This window comes from Ranitomeya imitator, chromosome 3, assembly GCF_032444005.1.
Source record: "Ranitomeya imitator isolate aRanImi1 chromosome 3, aRanImi1.pri, whole genome shotgun sequence".
Classification (NCBI taxonomy): domain Eukaryota; kingdom Metazoa; phylum Chordata; class Amphibia; order Anura; family Dendrobatidae; genus Ranitomeya; species Ranitomeya imitator.
Genome location: NC_091284.1, coordinates 471,810,220 through 471,827,494, shown reverse-complemented (window position 1 = coordinate 471,827,494; position 17,275 = coordinate 471,810,220). Strand labels below are relative to the sequence as shown.

General features: G+C 41.6%; 1 protein-coding gene across 3 annotated transcripts in view; it reads right to left on the bottom strand.

Annotated features, from left to right (window-relative positions):
- The window catches only part of LOC138670280 (P2X purinoceptor 1-like), a 186,226-nt gene that overhangs the window by 52,275 nt on the left and 116,676 nt on the right, over positions 1-17,275 (bottom strand). For 2 of the 3 annotated variants that reach the window (XM_069757475.1, XM_069757476.1), the window contains 5 exons: positions 16,728-16,808; positions 10,029-10,170; positions 8,594-8,721; positions 3,551-3,641; positions 1,378-1,443 (listed from right to left, as the gene is read on the bottom strand). In XM_069757475.1, the coding sequence (XP_069613576.1) occupies positions 1,378-1,443; positions 3,551-3,641; positions 8,594-8,721; positions 10,029-10,170; positions 16,728-16,808 (508 nt within the window). The remainder of the gene's footprint in view (positions 1-1,377; positions 1,444-3,550; positions 3,642-8,593; positions 8,722-10,028; positions 10,171-16,727; positions 16,809-17,275) is intronic. The other variant, XM_069757477.1, reaches the window with a different exon arrangement.

Sequence of the window (17,275 nt, the reverse complement as noted above, 5' to 3'; positions counted from 1 at the left end):
TCAGACTACAGGGGACTGAATACAAATGCAAGTTACAGTTTTCAGATTTATATTTTTTAAATACTTAGAAAACCAGTATCATTTCCTTTATACTTCACAATTACTAGCTACTTTGTGTTGGTATATCACATAAAATACATTTAAGTTTGTTGGCAGATACTTTAATTGGAGGTGTACATCTCTCAATGTCTGCCTTACTCTTAATACCTCCTTCCAAAAACAAGATGTAAACAGACCCTTAGAGAGGCTCTTCTAGGACATGACAGAATCAATAGATTGTCATTTTGGTCCTGGATCAATCTATCTGTCACTACACAGCTGTCGGGTGACCCGGGACCAGGGGTTCCTTCCCTGTCCTTAACACTAGGGAGTGCCCTAGCTCGTCGTACTCCCCGGGATACTTCTGAAAGTGAAGATGCCGGGGCTTCCACCCTTCCCTTATCTCCTGAGTTAGCCGTCTGTCTGTTCTCTTCCCCCACCCAGGGAAGAGGGGGCTTTACTGTGCATCATATTCAACCCAACCAACAAGGCAACACAATCAAAGGTTAACAGAAAACTCCAGGCATACAAAATATTCACTCACATATAACAGAGGAGTGCACCGGGGTGTGAAGGTAGGGGAATAAACAAAAATAGAGAAGGATAAGGAATTACCATGCATACAAACCAAGCAACAATCACTAATAACTCCTTCAACTCTCCTTCTCATACGAACTCCACTCCCACCGATAGCCATGCAGCAAATGCTAGCTCTGATGAGGATTACTAACAGAGCCCAGATTATAAAGGTAAAAGGAGAGGCTAACCGAGCACAGCTGTATGCACATGGATTTCCAATATGGCCGATTAACCCCTGTTCTGCCAGAAGAAATAAACACATTTAAAATAAAGGAGAAGTGCTTCTTCTCAGCGCAGGAGTAGGAGCAATCAGACACTGTGGTCTTCTGACTCCACACTGTTGCAGTAACCCCATGACACTATCAGAACAAGCCCTTTCCATGTGCCCTATTGAAGCATATGGACATTACAGAAGGGGTTACAGAAGGGAAAACTCATGAGTACACATGAGCCGGACAACTTTCCCAGCTGTTTCCTTGGATCACAGAAGAATAGATATTAAATTGATTATCTATTATGAAACAACTATTTGCTATTTACTATTCTGAAATACCCAAGCGGTGGTGCTTTTTTATTAGCTGAAAATAAAGATTTATATATTTTTTATATCAGTAAGTTTAATTTTATATATGCTGGAAACACAATGTATTTTAGTTAACATTGCTGAAAAGGTGTGTATATGGCAGATATGTGCATGATGTAGACATATGGATTAAGAGTGCCAACATGACAAACTATAAAACAGATTTATAAACTTACCACACCAAAAATACCAATTCCTGATCCTATGGTCGTCATTGTTGGAATTATATCAAATTTTCCTCCCTATAAGGTAAATATTGGAGATATTGTTTTGCTATGTACATCAGAAAGTTGCTTCCCCTGCTGCACATGACCTTAAACTGAGTTCCATAAACTACGTAGGCTCATTGCATAATGTTAACAAGATATACCTACTCATGGTATGATGTCGTATCATTGATGGGTACAGCATGTATATTCATTTATCAACATTCAATATCAATAAATAACATTTATGTGTAAGAAAATTGAAACCATTTTAACCCCATTACCAGAGCTATAGCTAGGCGTTCCTTCACATAGGGCAAAAGGATCAATGTGCTGCCCTTACCCTCACTAATTACCTTGGCCCATGCAGTGTGGCTTGTGGTCGCCCTGTTTACGCTCTTGCTGTCACAAAGCACATAGGTCAAATGCACCAGTTTTCCCCCCCAGATATTGGAGTTCTATATGATTGGTAGGACAGCAATGACATTTTGATAATGCCAAAAAACTTTCATTAAAAAGTAAAAAAAAATTTCCTCGAATATAATACAAATTCTTCTTTCCATATACAACAGCTGTTTTAAAGCAACAGGGGGAGAGGAGTGCAAGGAAGCAAAGATCATACACAATACTAGTTTTGTTCTAGTGTATTAGTCTTTGATGTGGGGTGTATTCATTTTCATTTCATTTCACCTAATTTGAGTAAACCTTAAAAGGGTTGTTTGCTCTAAAATGATAAGTCTGCAGTCACTCGTGTGACTGCAGACTTAAAAATCCCCTGTCACAGGAATACCATGACAGAGAGGGGTCAGAAGATTGCGGCATTTGGCTAAACTGGTTAGATCTGCTTTGCCAGTTAGCTGTGCAGATTTCCCTTGCTCTGTTGTTGCATGGGTTAATCAGTTCTGTTTGTCACCTACTGCTCTCCATCCTGAGTTATCTCAGCTGTTCTGATTTGTCCACTCCTTTCTGGTATAAATAGTCACCTCTTAGATTGAGTAGTTGCCAGTGATAGCTTGCTCTAACTTGGTTTGGAGCTGCAGTGTGCACTGTGTGAAGAGAGTTAGTCTAGGAGTCATCTCTGGAGATAACTAATTTGGAAATTTGGGTGTTTTTCTTTACCTTATCTTCTATTTTGTTTGTCTGACCTTTTCCTTCCCATTTCTATAGTATGGGAGCGCTTTGAGTTATTGCTGTTTCTTCTATCCTTGTCTGTTTTCCTTTGTGTCTTCATGTTAGAGCAGGACTTGTGTTCCTGCTGCCCTACGTACTTGTCAGGGTCATTCTCAGGGATAGGAACATGATTGATGCATGGGGTGAAAGGACCTATCTAGAGAAAGAAAGGGAGCTTAGGGTTTTGTACGGCAAGTGTCAGGTTTCCCCCCTTTAATATGTCCCTAGTGGCAGAGTGCCCGTTCCCTTCTGTCTTGCCATGCACCCTCTTGCTTCTGGAAAAAGCATAACATCCCCCCAGCACTTGCACTGTGCGCTGCAAGGATTCACCGGTTTCTGAGCCGGGAACGGCAGTGATGTGTGCGATACAGACTGACTGCAGACTTATCATTTTAATTGAGACAACCCCTTTAAGATTTTGTAATGAAAGTTATATTATTAACCTTACTTTCATGCTATGCGTTAAAAAAATGTTCTATGAAACCTTTGGAAATTGTTCTTGTGTTCAGTGAGATATTGATTAAAATCTTACTTTCCAGAAGGATGTACTCATTTATGCCGAGCACTGTATATGGAATAATGCTTTTGGCTTGTTCTATATGTGTGAATTACTGTTAAGCTAATAAAGCAACAGCATCACTAATGGGTTCCACTTGGGAAGATGTTTCAAGCCTGTTGGAGTAACAACAACCTGTTGGCTGTCTTTATTGTATGGATTATCACATTATTTTTCATCTGAACATGAATGTCAATTACAACTGCTTTCTAGGTAGAGCTGCTCCTATGCAGAAGAGGACTTTTTCTGTAGATAAGGGGGCGCGTTTACACTGGTCAATTATCATGAACAAGTATTCCTAGGAAAGCTAGTTTAACGGTGCCAGTCGACTGGTGTAAACCTGGCTTAAGTGATCTTTGTAATGAACCTCAAATATAAGATACCAAAGGTAAATCAACAAACTAATATTTATATTACCTCTCCATTCACTAGAATATCAAAACGAATGCCAAAAACCTTGAATAATGTCCGTTTCTGTATTCCTTCCTCTTTGTAATACCTTGCATGCCTTTAAAAGAAAATATAGGCAGCATTTATAAATTCCTATTCTTAAAGTTATAGAATTGTAAAGCTTGTTATTGTGAATATTGTATAAGAGCAACTCAGTGGTTACCACATTTATTTTAAGGTACTTATCGGGTACTTATTGAACTCATGAGCATTTTACAGAATTAGCATATTATTTTTAAAGCGGCTCCATCACCAGAGTTCAGGGTATAAACTGTTCATACTATTAAATAGATTTCTTAAAGGGAATCTGTCAGCAGGTTTTTGGTACCTCATCTGAGAGCAGCATGGTGTAGGTAAAGAGAAGCTGAATCCAACGATGTATCACTTAGATTACTGGGTGCAGCCGTTCTCACACAATCAGAGCATTTAGATTTAGAATGAAGCAGAGCTGAAGAAGCTAACTCCGCCCCCACCAGGCTCTCAGTGTACAAAGTCCATAGACCAGTGTTTGTCAACTCCAGTCCTCAAGACCCCACAACAGGTCACGTTTTCAGGATTTCCTCATAATTTCATCACCTGCTCAAGCATTAATTCCATCGCCTATGCAATACTAAGGAAATCCTGAAAACATGACCTGCTGTGGGGTCTTGAGGACTGGAGTTGAGAAACACTGCCATAGACAGTGAGCTACTTATCACAGGAGGAGGCGCTGCCTGACTATTGTAGTCCAGCAATGTTAATCTTAGTGATAAATCCTTCACAGATAGTAAACAACAGTGACACATCCCTGAATTCTGTGTTTCATTCACTATCTCCTGCTGCCTTTAAATTACATAGCAAAATCCTCCTGATAGTTTCCTTTTAAATGTTCTAAGTAAGTACATTAGCCTCATCAGGTCCATATATGAATGACTATATGAGGCCTTCACGCATGTTTAGACACCCAATTTTTAGTTGATCTGTCCATGTAATTAACCGATATGTGCCCATTATAGTCCATGGGCATGTTCATATGTCTGTTTTTGTTTTGTGACCAAATGTCAACAAAAACAGAGACAATAATAAAAAATGGAGCCAGTGATAAAAACAGTTAGCACTTGGACAGTTAGCACTGTTGTGTCTTTTTACTGTATAATGGGTAGTACAAGCTTGGAAATGCATGAATTTATTTATATATTAATGCATTTTACAAGCTCTACCCATTAAACATTAAAAAAATAATGTATATGAGAAAAACATATGCCACACTGATGGTGAAAATGGACACACAGTCAAAAAATAGATGAATATCGGATCAAGAACAATGATGATAAACAGTCTGTTTTTTCTTGTTCGCAAAACCCCCATGCATAGCCAAATGGACTTAGTTCTTTTTTTAAGTTTTCATGCCTGATATTAAAATGAACATTTTAACAGTCTAGTTTTGAGTCCAGCTTATTTTAAAAGCAGAATTATACAACAGTTCTAACATGGATTTTTAAAGTAAGTACAACATTCTCAACAGGTCTAAGAGGCCTATTTAATAATATGCATTCCATATCGTTAAATCTAAAGCCTGATCCACTGTAAAAAGGTTTTTGAGGATTCTATGATATTTGCCTACCAGCAGCTGGTCATGTGTCGCACATTACATTATTTCTACACCTGCTGCAGCTAATCACTGGCCTCAGTGGTGATAAAGGCTTGTACAGCCCATGACCACTAAGGACAGTGGTTTACTGCAGTAGTTGGGGGAATGATGTATGGCACCTAAAGGATCAGGGGGACCACCAAAGTGCAGGTGAACTATAATTTCATAAGATCTTATAAAACCATATTTTATGAATTTCTTGTGTTATTTTATTAAAGCAAAAATTGTCTATTTTCTTTTCAGAAACAAACTATGAAGGTATTTTGCTGGAGTTGAAGAAAATGTTCCTCACCATCAAAGCAGTTGAGCGTGTGTGATGTCTAATGAGACGTATTAGTTAATACTAGTAAGGGCTCCATAAAAATGTGTGTGTGTTCATATACAGCGGGTATGGAAAGTATTCAGACCCATTTAAATTGTTCACTCTTTGTTTCATTGCAGCCATTTGGTAAATTCAAAAAAGTTCATTCATCACATTAATGTACACTCTGCACCCCATCTTGACTGAAACCCCCCCCCCCCAGAAATGTAGTCATTTTAAATTTAATAAAAAATAAAAATTGAAATATCACATGGTGATAAGTATTCAGACCCTTTGCTCAGACACTCGTATTAAAGTCGCATGCTATCTATTTCCTTGTGATCCTCCTTGAGATGGTTCTACTCCTTCATTGGAGTCCCGCTGTGTTTAATTAAACTGATATGACTTGATTTGGAAAGGCACACACCTGTCTATATAAGACCTCACAGCTCACAGTGCATGTCAGACCAAATGAGAATCATGAGGTCCAAGGAACTGGCCAAGGAGCTCAGACAGAATTGTGGCAAGGCACACATCTGGCCAAGGTTACAAAAAACATTTCTGCAGTACTCGAGGTTCCTAAGAGCACAGCGGCCTCCATAATCCTTAAATGGAATAAGTTTGGGACCACCAAAGTCTTCCTAGACCTGGCCGTCCAGTCAAACTGACCAATTGTGGGAGTGCCTTGGTGAGAGAGGTGAAGATGAACCCCAAGATCACTGTGGCTGAGCTCCAGAGATGAAGTAAGGAGATGGGCGAAAGTTCCACAAAGTCAACTATCACTACAGCCCTCCACCAGTCGGGCCTTTATGGCAGAGTGGCCCGACGGAAGCCTCTCCTCAGTGCAAGACATAAGAAAGCCCGCATAGAGTTTGCTAAGAAAAACACATGAAGGACTCACAGACTATGAGAAATAAGATTCTCTGGTCTGATGAGATGAAGATAGACCTTTTTGGTGATAATTTTAAGCAGCATGTGTGGAGAAAACCAGGCACTGCTCATCACCTGCCCAATACAATCCCATGGTGAAACATGGTGGTGGCAGCATCATGCTATGGGGGTGTTTTTCAGCTGCGGTGACTGGATGACTGGTTGTCATTGAAGGAAACATGAATGTGGCCAGGTACAGAGATATCCTGGATGAAAACCTCTTCCAAAGTGCTCTGGACCTCAGACTTGGCTGAAGGTTCACCTGCCAACAAGACAATCACCCTAAGCACACAGCTAAAATAACAAAGGAGTGGCTTCAGAACAAGTCTGTGACAATTCTTGTCTGGTCCAGCCAGAGCCCTGACCTAAATCCAATTGAGCATCCAGACCTGAAAATGGCTGTCCATCAACATTCACTATCCAACCTGATGGAACTGCAAGGAAGAATAATGTGAAGTATAGTGTGGCACTACCTTGAGGTGCTCTAGTAAGTTACCAAAAACAATGTGCAGTAAAATAAAGAACTTGGCACTCAACTTAGTATGTCATTGCAAAAGGATTTTTTATTATTTTTACAGTCTGTAAACGTTTCGGTCTTATCTAGACATTCATCAGTCTGCAGTTAAACATAAAACAGTAAAGGACAAAAATAAATGAAGCAAAATACAAGTCATCATACAAAATAGAGAAGCAATATCAACATTTCATTATGCAACATAGTGACGTAACGGATGAACGTGCAGAACCCGTGATTATCCATAACAATAACAATAGTGATAAAGTGGCAGGGAGTCGGAGGGAGAGGGGGAAGCGGGAGGAGGAGCAAGGAGACCTACCCGACTGCTTGTCACAGAAAGAATATGGTGTAAAATTGTATACATAGGATTGGAGTAATGAGCTCCTAAATAGGAGGAATACATGTATACATGGAGTTATTATCGAAGCCAAGGAAGAATGGCAGAGGATCCCCAAATCCAGGTATGAAAAACTTGTTGCATCATTCCCAAGAAGACTCATGGCTGTACTAACTCCAAAGGGTGCTTCTACTCAACACTGAGCAAAGGGTCTGAATAACATAGTAACATAGTAACATAGTAACATAGTAACATAGTTAGTAAGGCCGAAAAAAGACATTTGTCCATCCAGTTCAGCCTATATTCCATCATAATAAATCCCCAGATCTACGTCCTTCTACAGAACCTAATAATTGTATGATACAATATTGTTCTGCTCCAGGAAGACATCCAGGCCTCTCTTGAACCCCTCGACTGAGTTCGCCATCACCACCTCCTCAGGCAAGCAATTCCAGATTCTCACTGCCCTAACAGTAAAGAATCCTCTTCTATGTTGGTGGAAAAACCTTCTCTCCTCCAGACGCAAAGAATGCCCCCTTGTGCCCGTCACCTTCCTTGGTATAAACAGATCCTCAGCGAGATATTTGTATTGTCCCCTTATATACTTATACATGGTTATTAGATCGCCCCTCAGTCGTCTTTTTTCTAGACTAAATAATCCTAATTATTTCTAGACTAAATAATCCTAATTATTAAGTATTAAGTTAGTAAGTTACTATGAATACTTATGACCATGTGATATTTCAGTTTTTCTTTTTTAATAAATTTGCAAAAATTACTACATTCCTGTTTTTTTTCCAGTCAAGATGGGGTGCAGAGTGTACATTAATGAGAAAAAATGAACTTTTTGAATTTACCAAATGGCTGCAATGAAACAAAGAGTGAAAAATTTAAAGGGGTATGAATACTTTCCGTACCCACTGAAAGAGTTAACAGTCTGAGGAACAAGTTGTGCCGAAGCCTGTGGGAGCCAACATGAGAAATGATCTAGACAAAGGCCCTGATTTATACAGACTGACGTTTTGTATGGCCGTCTTAATGAGAGGCGTGTAAGAATAAGATGCGTCAAATACATTAACATGCAGATGCCACTTATTGACTTCGCCATATCTTATTAGTGGCATGTGCCTCACCAGAATTGTTAACTACAGTTAGAGACCGTAGTATTATTTCTGGCATAATGTATTACGCCAATTACATATAATTTGATAGGTGGGCATAGCCTAGTTCCGCCTTAAGATTTTCTTAAGGATATTGATGTAATTTCTCCTAGCATATAAAATAAAATGACCTACCGGAAGTTGAAGCCTTGTGAGACTGAGTTCTCATCATGCAGGGCATGGAAAAAATATGTAGGCTTGCAGTATTTCAAGGGCCAGTCAAGATCACAGTGCCAGTCTATTATAATACCAATTGTTCCTCCCTGTAGCATAATACATTTTTCATTAGAATTATTAATAATGGTTATATGGTTTAAAGCACTATTCTTATATTGGGCATAGGAAAAAGGAAATGATCAGAAAATTTCATATTATTGAAATCATGATAAACATTATATCAATCACAAACACACGGTATGTATACAAAACATGTTTTAAACTTGGCGTGAGTTTTTAAAGTGGAGCCCGCTTTAGGAAATGCTGCAGAATTGTTAAATAGCTACAAAAGATGCCGGACATCTTCTGTCTGTCTTTTGGGGCTGCTCGTGGACTTCTTTATTTTGCTAATGACATTTAACAAGTTGAAGAATGTACACGTCACTTCCTTTAACCGCTTCGCGCCTTTTGACACACAAAGCAGATAAAAGACAATCAAGAGACTGAACATATGCACAGCAAATCATTTTGACATAAAAATCCTTATGTTCAATCTCATGACAGTTTTTAGGGTGTTTTTTCAAGGGTACGGTCTGACCCCTGTGCACTGAAATCTAATTAAAAGAACATTTCAAATGGTGATTAAAGAAGAACAACAAAGCAGATTTCTTCACTAAAGGGGAGGAAGAAAAAGAGAGGATACAAACATTACAGTATAAGATCGCAAAAATCTTTCACTGCTTGTTTTTAAGCAATGTTTTAAATCAAATAAAGAATTATTTGCGATCCCTTGCAGTCCTGTCTGTATACTCTTTAGCTTCTTCCCCTGCCCAGGACCTGTGGTATGATCAGACCATGTTCCTGTACATTCAGACACGGCCATTACACAGTACACAGCAGGGGCACATTTATAAGATTATCTCAGCACAGGAACATTTTTTTAAAACACATCCAATTGTGAAACTTATTATTCAAAGATCTATTGATTAAAATGTTGATTAAAATTAAGTTTATTAATCGAAAAACCCATTTAAATGGTAAGCTATTCTGGCCACTGCAAGAGACATGAGTGGCCAGGCTTAGCTTCCTCTGCTGATATTGACTGCCTGCAGGTTTTACTGCAGCAAGAGTATAATTATTACATTGATTTCGTGAATATTACACTCATGAAATGAGTGGGTTAGTTAACAATCCACAGCACCAAATTATATACAGTACACATACAAGTATATATATGCTCAAGAATATCATTTTCTTGCTAGGACCGCTCCTTTTCTGTGTCTGGGCATGAAAAGTTGTAGCCATTTTAATGGACATGACATTAGAGTAGTAAAGCACGCAGTTTTTAAATGGTAAAATGGTAACACGCTGAGGTGCACAACGACCAATAACTAAAGCTGCCCAGTAATATTACCTTTCGTGCTATGTCACTAAACTTTTGTCCTGTTTGCTCCACAATGTATCCCAGTCGAAATACAGGACACAGTGGGTCTGTATCTTTATGATAAGTACAAGTTTTCAGGTAACTGCTGGTTACTGATTCCACCAGATTCTGTCTGAAAAATATAGGTGCATTATGGCAATATCAATTCTAAAGGCAATTAGAACTTTGCAATTTGTTTCTGTACTTAATGAATCACAGCTAAAAATATTCTCTGTACAGGTAGGATGAGACAGTTGATTCACCGTGTGAAAATACTGTACTTATAAATGTAACCTTTATTAATGTCTTGACGCAAAAATTGTGATATTAAAAGAGACCACTACCACCATTAAAAGGATTGAGATAGAAACCAGGAGATGCCTGTACTTATTGGATAGCTAGACAACCCCTACCTGCCAATGGAGGTTGGCACCATAAAACCTGCAAGCTGGCGCCCCTGCTCAGTGTCGGCTATCCCTACTCAGCCCTGTGGGAAATGGGAAGAGATTAGAAAGGGGGAGGCGCAAGCAGTGAATTGTTTTGGGCCTAGGAACAGTGTCTGCACACCTGTGTATCTAAATTTTTAGTGCATCTAACCCAGTAAATTGTTTTGGGCCTAGGAGCAGTGTCTGCACACCTGTGTATCTAAATTTTTACTGCATCTAACCCAGTAAATCATTTTGGGCTTAGTAGCAGTGTCTGCACGTCAGCGGAGTAGCCCGCCTGTGAAGCTAGCTACACCGCCTGTGTATCTAAATTTTTACTGCATCTAACCCAGTAAATAGTTTTGGGCCTAGTAGCATTGTCTGCACGTCAGCAACGTAGCCCGCCTGTGAAGCTAACTACACCGCCTGTGTATCTAAATGTTTACTGCATCTAACCCAGTAAATAGTTTTGGGCCTAGGAGCAGTGTCTGCACGTCAGCAACGTAGCCCGCCTGTGAAGCTAACTACACCGCCTGTGTATCTAAGTTTTTACTGCATCTAACCCAGTAAATTGTTTTGGGCCTAGGAGCAGTGTCTGCATGCCTGTGTATCTAAATTTTTACTGCATCTAACCAAGTAAATTGTTTTGGACCTAGGAGCAGTGTCTGCACGCCTGTGTATCTAAATTTTTACTGCATCTAACCCAGTAAATTTTTTTGGTCCTAGGAACAGTGTCTGCATGCCTGTGTATCTAAATTTTTCCTGCATCTAACCCAGTAAATCATTTTGGGCTTAGTAGCAGTGTCTGCACGTCAGCGGAGTAGCCCGCCTGTGAAGCTAGCTACAACGCCTGTGTATCTAAAGTTTTACTGCATCTAACCCAGTAAATCCTTTTGGGCCTAGTACCACAGATTGGCCACTCAGTTCTGCTCGGTTTTCATCCATCGTTTTTTGTGCCAACAACTACAGATACAGAGTTGCCAATTAGTTAAGCACCAAAATGAGTGGCAAAAGGCCAGCTGCTGGTGGAAAGGAGAATAGGTGTGTTGGAAAGGGAAAAAAAGGTTGTGTCCGTGGGGTAGGTGGTAAAGCAACAGTAACATCTGCAGAAGAAAAACCATCTTCCAGCCAAAGTAAGATGTCTACTTCTTTTCGTGGACAATCTGTTATGATCCCTTTCTTACGAGCATCGCTACGAGCATCGCCAAAAATTCCAGATGAGGCACAAAAACAGCAGGTGCTTGAACGGATATCAAGTGCTCGTTCAAGTGGGCTCTCCTCCATGTCAACTTCAACATCACAACTACTCCAGTCCTCAGAGTTGTCACCCTAATCGCACTTGCTTCCTCACAGCTCCCAAGTCTCCTGCCGCCCGTCTGAGTATGAGGTAACACAGATGGTTGAGTCTGTAGAGCTGTTTACTCATACTATAGCCTGGGAATCAGAGGTCTGCTCCAGAGCTTCTGTGAATCCAAATGAGGAAATGATCTGCACTGATGCCCAGAATCTTTGTGAGTAGGATCCAGGCCCAGATGAAGAAGGTTCTGAGCATAATGTAGACCCTCGTTCCCAAACTGTAACTCCTGTTGGTGGAGACAATGAGGAAGATGATGATGAGACTGAGATACCTGATTGGAATGAAAACTTTACTTTTCGGTCAGGGCAGGAAGAGGTTGGCTCTGAGGACGATGGGTGTGAGAACACACAGGATGATGATGACGAGGTTGGAGACCCCACTTACTGTCAACCCACAGTCCGCCAGTCCATGAGGTCAGCAGAGGAGGTGGAAGAGGATGTTAGTGATGAGTCTGACGACGAGGTTAGGTTGCGCCTTCCTGGACAGAGACGGAGTACTGGAAGCACGTCAACAACTGCATCCTCAACCCCAACTGTGCCTCTGAGCAGAAGTCGTGGTGGCTCTTCAAGTCGCACGGGATCTAAGCCTTGCATAGCTTGGGCATTTTTTGACATCACAAAGGATGACCCAACTCATGTTGTCTGTAAGATTTGTCACCAAAATCTCAGTAGAGGCCAAAAAATGACTAGCTTGAGTACTTCATGCATGAACCGTCACATGGATATGAGGCATAAGTTGCAGTGGGAAGCTCACTGTGCTACAATGCGGCCTAGTGGGCTGGGTCAACCACAGTCTGCCCCATCAAGTGCATCCACGTCCTCTTCATCCTCTGTGACTGTGGGGACAGCAGTCGCACATGGTTTTGGACGCAGACCTTCCACCTCTTTACCTGCAACAGCCAGTGTGATTGGGAGGTCGTCAGGACATTTGCAAGTGGAAACACCTGCTGGTGCTGAGCGCTCTCCAATACCGAGACCACATTTTGATCAAAGCAACATAACATCTCCGCCTGCACCTTCCTCACAGACCAGCAGTTTGCCGTGGACACCCTACTCAACTTCATCTAAGCACGGCAGCTAGTCCTCAGTCCCTCAGATGTGGACAAGTAAAAGACCATTTCCTCCTAGCCATGACAAAGCTAAGAGGTTGAATTTCACCATCTGCAAGCTGTTGGCTACAAAAATGCTGCCTTTCCGCCTGGTGGACACAGAGGAATTTCAAGACCTTATGTCCGTCGCAGTGCCCCAGTACCAGATGCCCAGTCACCACTACTTCTCAAAGAAAGCTGTGCCTGCGCTACACCAGCATGTCGCCCACAACATCACCGCTTCCTTGAGAAACTCTGTGTGTGACAGGGTGCATTTCACCACAGACACTTGGACGAGTAGACATGGACAGGGGCGTTACATGTCGGTGACTGGGCACTGGGTAACTATGGTGACATCAGGAGAAGGGGCTGCTGTCCAAGTCTTGCCGTCCCCACAAGTTGCTCATCGATCCTATGTATCTAGAAGTTCCTCCACTGCTTCTGCCTCCTCAACCTCCTCTAGGTCCTCCACCTGCACCCAAAGCCTGTGTGGTAATGCCACCCGCGTTCCAATTGCGCAGAAGGAATCCTACACACCTCCTTACCATGCTGTCACCCGGGCTCAACAGCATCAGGCGGTGTTTACATTGAAATGTCTGGGAAATGTAAGTCACACAGCTGAGGAGTTGTGGTCAGCTCTGGAGACCGGGTTCCATCAATGGTTGTCTCCACTCAACCTGCAGCCAGGGAAGGCCAAGTGCGACAATGCTGCAAACCTGGGTGCGTCCCTTCGCCGGGGCAATGTCACACACGTGCCTTGTATGGCTCACGTTTTGAACCTGGTTGTCCAGAAATTTTTATCCAACTATCCCGGACTAGATGGGCTTCTGCAGAAGGCACGGTCGCTGTGTGCTCACTTCCACCATTCGCATCCCGCAGCTCAACGACTTAAATCTCTACAGAAGTCGTTGGGCCTGCCAGTTCACCGGCTGAAATGCGATGTGCCCACATGGTGGAATTCAACTCTGCACATGTTGCAGCGACTGTCGCAGCACCGACGGGCCGTGGTGCAATACGTTATGACGTATAGCCTGGGCCAACGAGATCCAGAGGTGGGACAAATCACGCTGCAGGAGTTGTCTCAGATCAGGGACCTATGCACCCTTTTGCACAGTTTTGAAATAGCGACGAAGATGTTTAGTGCTGACGATGCCATTATCAGCATGACTATTCTGGTTATTTACATGCTGGAGCACACCTTAAACAGTATTTGGAGTCAGGTGGTGGAACAAGAGGAGGAGTAACAGGAGGAGTCGTATGCAGAAGGGATAATATCTCCAAGGTCCACACAATCGGCAGCACCAAGGCGGCTGGCATTGGAGGCTGGGGGAGAGGGATTACCGAGGGCGCATGGTAGCAGCCAAACTGTTGAGGAAGGTGCAGGAGGCGAAGAAGAAGTGGAGGATAAACTGGCGCTGGGCATGGAAGACTTATCAGATGAGGGAGACCTTGATCAAATTTCTGTTGTGCGAGGTTGGAGGGAGAGGGCAGAGGAAGGAAGCATGATTCTCACCTCGCCGCCACCAAGGCAACAAGGATGAGTGCCTCCTTGCTGCACTACTTGCAACATGACCCTCGGATTGTCAGAATCCGAAGTAATTCCGACTACTGGGTTGCCACACTCTTAGATCCCCAGTACAAAAGTAAATTTGGCAAAATAATTCCTGCCATCGAAAGGGATTCACGCATGCAGGAGTATCAGCAGAGACTGCTACATAATCTTACATCTGCTTTTCCACAAAACACCAGTGGTGCACGTAGTGAATCTCTGAGTTCTAACTTGCCAACCATGGGACTATCGAGTCATCACTCAAACCGTAACAGTAACATCGTATCTGGTGGTAACAGCAATTTTTTCCAATCGTTTCAAGATTTTTTTTAAACCATCCTTTGCAAGGCCACAGGAGACAAGAAGTCTGACGCACGGCCAACGCCTAGAGAGGATGGTACAAGAGTATCTCCAAGTTAACATCGATGCCATGACTGTGGAACTGGACCGTTGCTCTTTTTGGGCTTCCAATCTTGAAAAATGGCCTGAGCTCGCCACTCACGCCTTGGAGATCTTGTCGTGCCCCGCAGCCAGCGTTCTCTCTGAACGTGTGTTCAGCGCTGCTGGTGGTGTGCTGACAGATAAGCCCACGCGGCTGTCCAGTGACAATGTAGACAGACTAACGTTCATCAAGATGAACAAATCCTGGATCCGCAAGGACTTTTCTACCCCTGCGTCATCCTGGGGAGACTCAAAGCTTGATGATTTTTGAAAATCACCTCACCAGCCTTTTTAAAAAACTCTGGCGAAATTGATGCCACTGAAGTGGTGTCTGTTTGCCGAATTTTTGGACAAAATGGAGACTCTTTATTGAGTCCCCTTGCTGTGTTTTACTTGACGTTGCCATCGTCAATTCCATGTGGGTGGGGTCGTCTGCAGAGTTGTTTACTCATACTATGGCCTGGGATTCAGAGGTCTGCTCCAAAGCTTCAATGTCTGCTAGTCAGCAGAGTAGCCCACCCACCCACTGCCCGTTTATCGAAGTAATAATTTTTAACTGCATCTAGCCCAGGAAATCCTTTTGGGCCTAGTAGCATTTTGTGCTACTCAGCAGAGTACCCCACCCATAAAGCAAGCTACACTGCCTGTTAACCTAACTACTATTTTTTAACGGCATCTAGCCCAGGAAATCTTTTTGGGCCTAGTAGCAATTTCTGCTACTCAGCAGAGTACTCCACCCATAAAACAAGCTACACCGCCTGTTTACCTAAGTACTAATTTTTAACGGCATCTAGCCCAGGAAATCCTTTTGGGCCTAGTAGAATTTCGTCGAACACACCCCAGTTCGACTAACCGAACTCGAACACTAGGGGGTGGCTCAACACTACCCATGACTATTTTATTTTTTTTACTATGTGTCTAAGAACTAACAGGCAGGTAGTTGCTAACTAACAGCCTGTTCTAAGGGCCATGTTTATTGATTTAACTTTGCACTGGTTTATGCAGTACGTTTTAATAAACCAGTTTAAAACTTAAATGTAAAGTGTTCCTGTGACTACCTCTTTAAGCAGCAGAGGGACCACAGTACCCCAAAAGGTTCAAATAACAAGTACAGCGTGCCAAATACCTCAAATAGCTCTATTGATGAAAAAAATAAAGTTGTGGTTTTCAAAAAATGCTGACACAATTCAATTTTTATACACAGTTCTGATTTTTTTTAAAGTCAGGGAAATCTAAAAAATGCTAAGTTTAGTATTGAAGAATACAAAAAAATAAAAAAAATGGCAGTAATGCAGTTTTTTCCCATTTCAACCCACTTTGATTTTTTTCCCATTATTCAGAATCTTATATATAAATGGAATCAGTGAAAACTAAAGCTCTTCCTGTAAAGAAACAACCTCCCTGTGACTATGTCTTCAGACAATCAGACAAATAAAAAAATATGGCTCTAGGAAGGGGGAAGAAAACTGAAAGTGCAAAAATGAAAAATCGTTGTAAATGAAAGGGGTTAAGAATCTCTGTAGGAACTATTTGCCATTATGTGCTATTCGCACAACAGATTAAGCTATTTTTTGTGAGTCTGTTTGGAAATAACCCTCATTGGTCAGGGAAAGGTCCGTATGCAGTTAATTGTACATACGCATAGGGCGCTGACCAAAAATATGTGAACATCGCCTAAGAGAGAAAATAAATTACCGTAGATATTTTAGATGTTTTGGTTCAAAAAGTCTGAATTAATGAATGTAATGTATCGACAGTGCAAATAATTTCTTTTACAACTACAAAAATTATCCATAATACAAATGATTGTTAATATGTTGGTTATACATACCTATTAACTTTATGCTTAGGAAAACTAATACTGTTTTTTATAAATAAAGTGAAGTTTTCTGCCTGCAACAATAAAGGAGGGCTGGAAAAAAAAGTAGCAATTAGACTGTAATATCAACCAAGAATATGAGACCACAATGCAGAAGCATTCAGATGTTACATTAGAACAGAAAAACTATTTGGAAAAACAGTACTGTATTTCAGAAACATAAATTACAAGTGGACACTTTGTCCCAGGACGGTGACTGTGATAGAAACTCCATATTACCCATATCACACTGTGTATTCCTGTACAGTGCTGCGATGTTGGCACTGAATGCTGCAGAAATTGGTGTGTACAGAAGCCACTGAATGCCATCCTAGCTGGTGAGTGGTGGCCACAGTGTCCACTACAGTATAAATAATTGGATGGCAAGTCCCTACTGGCCCACATATATAAAATGCCTTAGCATGTCAAGTGATCATCACACCACATGGTGCCAGTATTTAGGTTACAAATTGACACAGGAGATGCGAAGGCATACATACAGTGGGGCAAAAAAGTATTTA